Source organism: Miscanthus floridulus, unplaced genomic scaffold (genome assembly GCF_019320115.1).
Source record: "Miscanthus floridulus cultivar M001 unplaced genomic scaffold, ASM1932011v1 fs_848_1_2, whole genome shotgun sequence".
Classification (NCBI taxonomy): Eukaryota; Viridiplantae; Streptophyta; class Magnoliopsida; order Poales; family Poaceae; genus Miscanthus; species Miscanthus floridulus.
In genome coordinates this window covers 71733-79141 of record NW_027097344.1, presented here as the reverse complement: position 1 = coordinate 79141, position 7409 = coordinate 71733, and the positions used below count along the sequence as shown (strand labels likewise).

At 42.5% G+C, this 7409-nt stretch overlaps 1 protein-coding gene across 1 annotated transcript; it reads right to left on the bottom strand.

Moving 5' to 3' along the window:
• Positions 1–622: 622 nt before the first annotated feature.
• LOC136533305 (class V chitinase-like) lies at positions 623–2422 on the bottom strand. The gene is made up of 2 exons (XM_066525870.1): positions 1112–2422; positions 623–1041 (listed from the first exon to the last, which is right to left on the bottom strand). Exons 1-2 carry the CDS (start codon positions 2286–2288, stop codon positions 821–823), a joined length of 1398 nt encoding a protein of 465 aa, XP_066381967.1. The 5' UTR covers positions 2289–2422; the 3' UTR covers positions 623–820.
• Between the last annotated feature and the right edge of the window lie 4987 nt (positions 2423–7409).

Below are 7409 nucleotides of genomic sequence, written 5' to 3'. Positions count from 1 at the left end.
CTATTAGAGTTGGGCGCCCCCGATCAGGGAGCAGAGGCAAGGGCCCTTGGTGGAGATCAACTAACACTCAAGTCCCAACATGCACCGGTAGCCCGAGGTAGTGATCAGTCATGGTTTCCTTCTCAATCCGTAGTACTGACTTCACCTCTGCACGCCACACAACCCTTGTGTTACTAAACATAATAGCCAACTTGTCGCATTCTCCCTATTTGCACAAACTAGAATCAAAGAGTCGTCGGCAAATAGAAGATGAGAAATGCTTGGAGCATCCGGGCGAACTCTGAACCCCCATGATCAAGCCAGTTTCTTTCAGCCTTATTCAGTAGAGCACTAAACCCTTCAGCGCATAACAGGAACAGAAATGGTGATTGAGGGTTGCCCTGTCGTAGCCCGTGTTCAAGCTGAAAACTTGCAGATAGATTGTCATTCACTTTCACCCTATAAGACATGGAGGACATGCACTTAATGATTAGATCAATCCATACCTGAAAACCCAGCCTCAACATCATAGCTCCCCAAAAAGGCCATTTAACCCGGTCATAGGCCTTGCTCATATCCTATTTCCTCTCCGGTGGGGCGCGGGCGCGGGTGGTCGCAAGAGCGCGGGAGGGAGAGGGCGACGCGCGAGCAGGGTTGCGAGGTTGCGCTACGTCGTGACCTGGAGCACCACGGTCGCGTAATACCTTTTGCGAATTGAAAATGCTGCTAAGCTACACCTGAACCAAATTAGACTGCATAATTTATGCAACGATGATTCTCTTCGATTACAGAACTCAGAATTAGTAATCCCAAAAGCAGGACCATGGCAAACTTCTTACGACTAAAAACACACAAGAATTGGCACCACAAAATGCAGGAACGCATCAAGCTTCGTCCAAGGCAGCCATGAGCGCGACCCAGACGTCGGCGCCGGCCCTGGTCCAGGCGTTCCTGAAGGGGACTGGAGAGCCGGCGGCAACCGAACCGGCCCCTGTGTCTGCCTGACGCCGGTATCTTTCTTTGAATTCGACGAAATCTCGTTCTTCATCCAGACATCCAATGCTGCAACAGGGAGCTAGATCTGTAAGAATCAGCAGTGAGGGACATGAATGGAACAGAGTCACTCACTGACCACTCCTTGAGACGGTGAGGTTGGCGTCGTCATAGTTCACCGGCCATAGGAAGTAGCCGAGGAGCCCGCGCCGCGCTGCGAAGGCGAGCTTCTCGGCCACGACTGCCGCACCGTCGAAGGCGACCCAGACGTCACCCATGGATAGGTAGGACGCTACGGACGCGTTGTCGAACGTCGTGGTGACCGCGCGCCGGCCGCCCCCGCCGGCCGCGGCGATTTTCTGGACCTCGGCGTAGGACATAATTCCGGTGGTGTTGCTCCAGTGCTGCTTCGGCCCCACAGCGACCACCGGCGCCCCGACGCTGCTGTTGGCCTTGTTGCGTAGGAACCACGAGCGGGCGTAGAGCGGGAGGCCCATGACAACCTTGCTCGCGGGCACGCCGGCGTCGATCCAAGACACGACGCCGTAGCTCGCCGAGAAGTGGGACGCCCGGTCATAGAGCGGCGCGTCGAAGGCCGTGGCGTTGGTCGCACCCGCGGCAAGCGGGTGGAGGCCGAACGCCACCACATTGACCCAGTCCAGGCATCTCGCCACGGCCTCGGACGGGTAGTCCACGCCCGGGAGCGGCGCGTCAAAGACGTGGTTGGAGAAGTAGACCGTGGCAGTGAGCAGGAACCCCGGCGGCGAGGCGGCGCGCCACTCGGAGACGAGAAACCCGAAGTTGGCCATCTCCACGGCGGATGCCGGGAACCGCCACGCGACGTCGAGCCCGTCGAAGCCGCTGTCGCGAGCGAGCGCGACGGCTGCGGCAACGAACGCCGCGCGGGACGCCGGGTCCGCGGCCATGGCAGCGAACGCTGGGTCGGTCTGCGAGTCCGCACCTGCTGCAATGCCGGCGGTGCCGACAGAGAGCAGGGTCTCGAGCGCCCGGTTCTTGGATTTGAGCGTCGGGGAGAAGGTGGCGAGGAGGCCCGCCTGGGCCGGATCCGTGGGGAGCACGAGCTTGTGGGTGGTGGGGTGCACGGCCAGCGCGGAGTAGTAGAGGTGCGTGTAGAGGGAGGCGTTGAGCCTATCGAGCGGCCGGAGACGGGAGTCCGCGGCGAGGTAGAATCCGGCGCGCACCGTCGTCGACGCCGGTGGCGTCTCTCGGGCGTCGCGCGGCCCAGGAGCCATCGCAGCGAGCGAATGCGAGACCGCCACGGCCACGGCAATGGCGAGGCGGAGGGTGGCGCTCATGGTACCGGTGGGAGTGGGTGGGGATTGGGGAACGGAGTGACCGAGTGAGAGTGAGGCAGTGTCCCTTGCTGTTGTATTGGTCTCATTGGAGAGAAATTTTGGTGGTATCTTTGCTTGTGTTGCTATGCTGTTTGATTCTTGTAGTAGTTCTTTGCAAACTACAAAGTTCCTGCAAAAAGCTCAATCAACTACACAGCTCTATTGACTGCTCTTTTGACTTCCGGTAACTGAACTGCACAGCTGCGCTAATTACAATCCGACATGGTTACAGTGGAAAAAAAATTTATCAGTCATGAGTCATGGTACAGGTTTTTTTTTCTGACAACACATCAACTTTAGCTGCCTTGCAAGCCGTAAAAACCATGAACCGAATAGCTAACTCATTTGGTTTATGCCTCAGGCATAGTGTTCACATGCAAATGTGCACTACACTAGTTGGTAGTAGTAGAAGTACAATCAAGCGGATTGTTCTTGATGATTGGCTACATCAATTTGAAATTTGGAAAGGATTGTCCCCGTGACCAACTGTACCGGTGGAGGGTCCCAGACCATTGATGCCACCAAGAATAACCGGTCCCAAGTTAATTAAAGAGCCATGATTTTCCTATAAAAAAAAAGAGCCATGATTTTGGAACAGACAGTACCTTTTTCCACTCCGTTGAATCGACTCGGTGCAGACCGGGGAGAGAGACCGAGAAGTCTATGTTGGGTTGGTATTAAAGTCGGCTCATAGGCTGGCTAAAACTGTTTTGTTGCGAGAGAAAACTACTATAAATTTTAGCTGATAAGTCGGCTTATGTCCGCAGCTGAACTAAGCACAAACTTTAGAGACTTGCAGATGCAGAACACCAAGCCAGAAAATTTAACTGAAATAGTAGTAAGATCACTGAAATGAAGTCCCAGGGAAGTACAGGCTGGAATAAAGATATAAAACGGAATTCACTTTGAAAAGAAAGAAAACTAATGTTCTAAGAAGAACGATCTCAAGTTTACTAGATTTATAGAAGACAATATCAATATTTATATCTTCAAATAAATTTATTATGAAAATAGATTCTATAATTAATTTTTTGGTACTTATTAGACATCTAAAATATTAGTTTTTTATATTACTTAAATTTACGATAGTTAGACTGAGAAAATGAAAATTCTTTTTTTTTATTTAAGACAGAAGAAGTGTGGATGGATGGATGAATAAATTATCAAATCCAAGGTGCGCATACCCCTTAGGGGTGGGTAATTCACCAAAATTGATTAACGGAACTGAGTAACCGAAAAGATCGGTTAATTGAAAATTTGATCTATTCCATGAGAACTTTGACACTATTTATTTATTTAATTAGTTTTGAGCTGGCATTAATCGATTTAACCAAAATTCTTCTTACTATTGTATTAGACACTAAAATTGTTCCTACTTTTAAATGTATTTCTATGAGATTGTTTATTTGTTTGAAGCATTATTTGTTGCTTTCTCTTTTATTTTATTACTTCATTCATTTCTTGTTAGATGTTTTCAAATACATTATGTTTGTGTATTATCTACTACGAAAATATAATAACCAATTAACCGAATTAATTTAACCAAAACTGATTTTGGTCAGTTATTAGTTTTTAATAACAAATTCAATTAATATTTCTTCAAAACCGAAATGGTGCCAAGTATGAGTGTAAGTAAAGCTGCCTTCGTAAACTGTAGTGCGAGCACCGAGCTAGGGATGGAAACGAATTGGATTCGCTTGGAATCGGATCCGGATATCACCAATTACCACATTTTAATTCGAATACGGATTCAGATATTTTCGAATACGAATACAAAATGGATGTCTCGGATTCGAGTTTCGATTTGAATATTTACTCAAGTCAACTCAAAATATATTATTAAATTTAACATACACTACTATAATTTTACTACTAAGCACATCGTTAACCGAAGTGAACTAATGAAAGCACATTTCTAATAATCCCTAATGTTGAAGTAAACTAAATTATATAATGGATAATACTAAAAATAATAGATCAAGTGAAGAAATTCAAATAAAAATGATAGAAAACAAATAGCCATTTTACTTTATCAATAGGATTGGAATTACAAAATTATAACACAAGTAGAGATTAAAGCATTTGTTTATATAACATAGACAAGAATAGCACATAAAAATAATATAGTTAGCAATAAATATTTAATAATTAAGTATATCAATTAATCAATCAATATTATATTTATATAAACATTTACCATGAAATTATAAATTTATATAAAATAATTTAAATCAATATATAAATAAACTAAACACTAAAATAATTTAAAAGAATAATATATTAGGATTAAACTAAATTAGAAAAGTACTAAAATTAATGTAATCTTTATGTACCATTAATATTTTAAAATTAGTACTAAAAGTTACTCCCTCCGTCCCCTAATATAAGGCGCGACTTGAATTGGTGTGGTCTTCAAGAAAATATTTTTGACCTATAATTTCTCTTATAATATATAATATAATTTATAGGAACAAAAGTTTGATCGTTAGAAAGTATTTCCAAATACAAATATAATGTAATTACTTTTGTAATATAAACTTTTGATATAATTAGGCTAATTGTTTGTTAAATATTATAAAGTTTGAATTTTGAAATATGTGGATGCCTTATATTCACGGATGGAGGGAGTATTTATAGATAATTAGATATACTATTAAATTCTTTCAATGCATTATTAGTAATAATTAAATTCAATAATTGGTCACTCCTTATGGAGAGAAAACATTTAAGTAAGTTCATGACACCTTGTTTTCTTTGCTGATACGGATGCTGCCGAATATTGTCGAATACGAATCTAGAATCAGATAGAGAAAAAACACTAAAAAACGAATTCGATTGTATCCATTTATTATCTATATTGAAAATGGATACGAATACGGATATCTATATCATAACTTTTAGCGGATACGGATATCAAATAATTCTGATACTATTTCCATTTTCCATCCTTACACCGAGCCTTATGGCAGTGGGACAGTGGTTAGGTGTGAGGCCGTTTCAATTAGAGTATCAGACACCGGTAGGTGCACGGCGTGAACGGAACGCGTGGCATGCATTTGTCGTCACTCTCGTCTCTCGTGCAGAGGTCCACGGATCACGGCTCAGCTCGCTCCATCGGGTCATGCATGCACGCACGCACGCCAGCAAACCCCATCTCCGTGTCCTCTTCTGCATTATGATGGATACTTCTGGGGCATAACTAAGACAGGATAGCTGATAAGTGCATAACAATATATTGCATAACTAAGACATACAGACATACAGTAAGTTCATAAGACATGAGATAGTAATGACAATCTGACATACACATAGTAAGACTCGGTCACTCACCCACAAATTTAGTTCCATTGCCTCTGTTTTAGTTTCAGAATTCACTACTTCAGTCATTGCTTCAATTGCAATCGTGCAGATTATCCACTATTCTCTATTTAAGCGTTTCGATTGCACTTCAGACAAACGGCTAAATGGACAAGCTATCCACTATCGACCATCTCCAGTACCTGTGCCACGTACAAATCTGAGTTGTAAATTAACAAATTTGAGAATTTAAGATGAAGTGAGTACAATAATATCAACAAGTAAGGTTGGCATAGCACCTCCAGCTCCAGGTACTCTCCCCCATTCCAGTCAGCTTTGAAGTGAGTTTAGAATATAATATTATTGACCATGGTGTGATGCTCCATTCCAAGACATCATCAGAAGTTTCACTTTCAATTTTTGTCCACCTACAAACACAGTATCTAATTTTAGGAGAATTGAGATACTTATATCTGCCTTTTATTTAATAATGTCCATCAAGGAGTAAAACTGTTATCTTCAAAATATAGATGCGATTTATCCCCTCAAGCTTTGGTTAGGCATGTACTTCTAAACTACAGTTTTTAGATCATTTGTATATATTAACAGAGATAAACAAGGGGTAATGGCAAATCACAAACAAACTATATACTGGACTATTATCTCTATTCTCCTTTCTTTTGGAAAGGAAAGACACTAATGCAGTGCCCACAATCAATGCAGACAAAAAAACACAACAGATAACAGGGTTTGTTTTTTTTTTCCTGTGAATTCCCTGTCCTGAAGTAGAAACAAGAAGTTAGTACTTAATCTATAATCAACTTATTGGCCAAACAAGTTTTTTGGTTTTTTTTTTCCAAACTCCCCTGTTGATATGAAATTAACTCAGATGGTTAACTGATACAAGCAATGCTTGGATGTGCCATGTTACTTATCAACCGACCAAACATTGATCAGGTTGTCAAACATCCAAGAAACCTGATGAACCAATGCGAAGTTCAGAAGAAGGGGGGAGACATCTTACCTTTGCTAAAGAATTACCCCCATAAGACTTAATGTTTGAAAGCTTGCTGTGTTCAATATTACATACTGTGAAGTGATGTCCTGTTGACAGAATAAGTCAATAAGTTAAGCACAGGAGCAAGTTCAAAGGGTGTAAAAGTACATCTAACATAGTACCAGAAATAGACATGTAGTTTACCAAGACATATTTGCATAGTCACACTACAGTTTGCAGATTTTTCCTTTCTGCACCTAGTATCAACGTTGCCTTATAGCTGAACTCAAGGGCATAAAAAAGAATATAAAGGTCACCTCAAAAAGATATTTCATTTTACTGCAAGTCTGAAAGCTTGAGCAAGTTTATTCTAGATAACCTACCTTTCTTTAATCCTTAATTGTTTCTTTTGCCATGTGTCAGCACCAAATTTCGTCCCGTGTCGAGGGCACACGAGCAAGCCGGAAGGGTCTGCTCGATGGAGCTGTAGATCCGCCTGGCTTTAACGCAGGGGTGGTCGATCCTGCATACTCCTCCTGAGACGTGCTAGTCAATTTGACCCTGCAATTGACAAGGAGAGAAAGCTAATCAGTAATTTAAGGCGGAACGTGCCGGTGTTGTCAGACAGTCCCGAATGTACGGCTCTGAGAGCCGATATGAAAGGAGATCGACTAAAGAGTCGATTCCAGCATACTCATAAGAATAAATCAATTAAAGCTCATGGGGTTGTGTACGAAAAATCGGTTATCATTCAAGATAAATATCATTATTTAGACAAATATTAGTCA

Excerpts from the sequence above, each read along its gene's own strand:
- LOC136533305 (XM_066525870.1), bottom strand. The coding sequence starts at position 2,288 with ATGAGCGCCACCCTCCGCCTCGCCATTGCCGTGGCCGTGGCGGTCTCG. Across the intron at positions 1,042-1,111 it reads CCTCACCGTCTCAAGGAGTG|CATTGGATGTCTGGATGAAG; the intron begins GTCAGTGAGTGA and ends TCCCTGTTGCAG.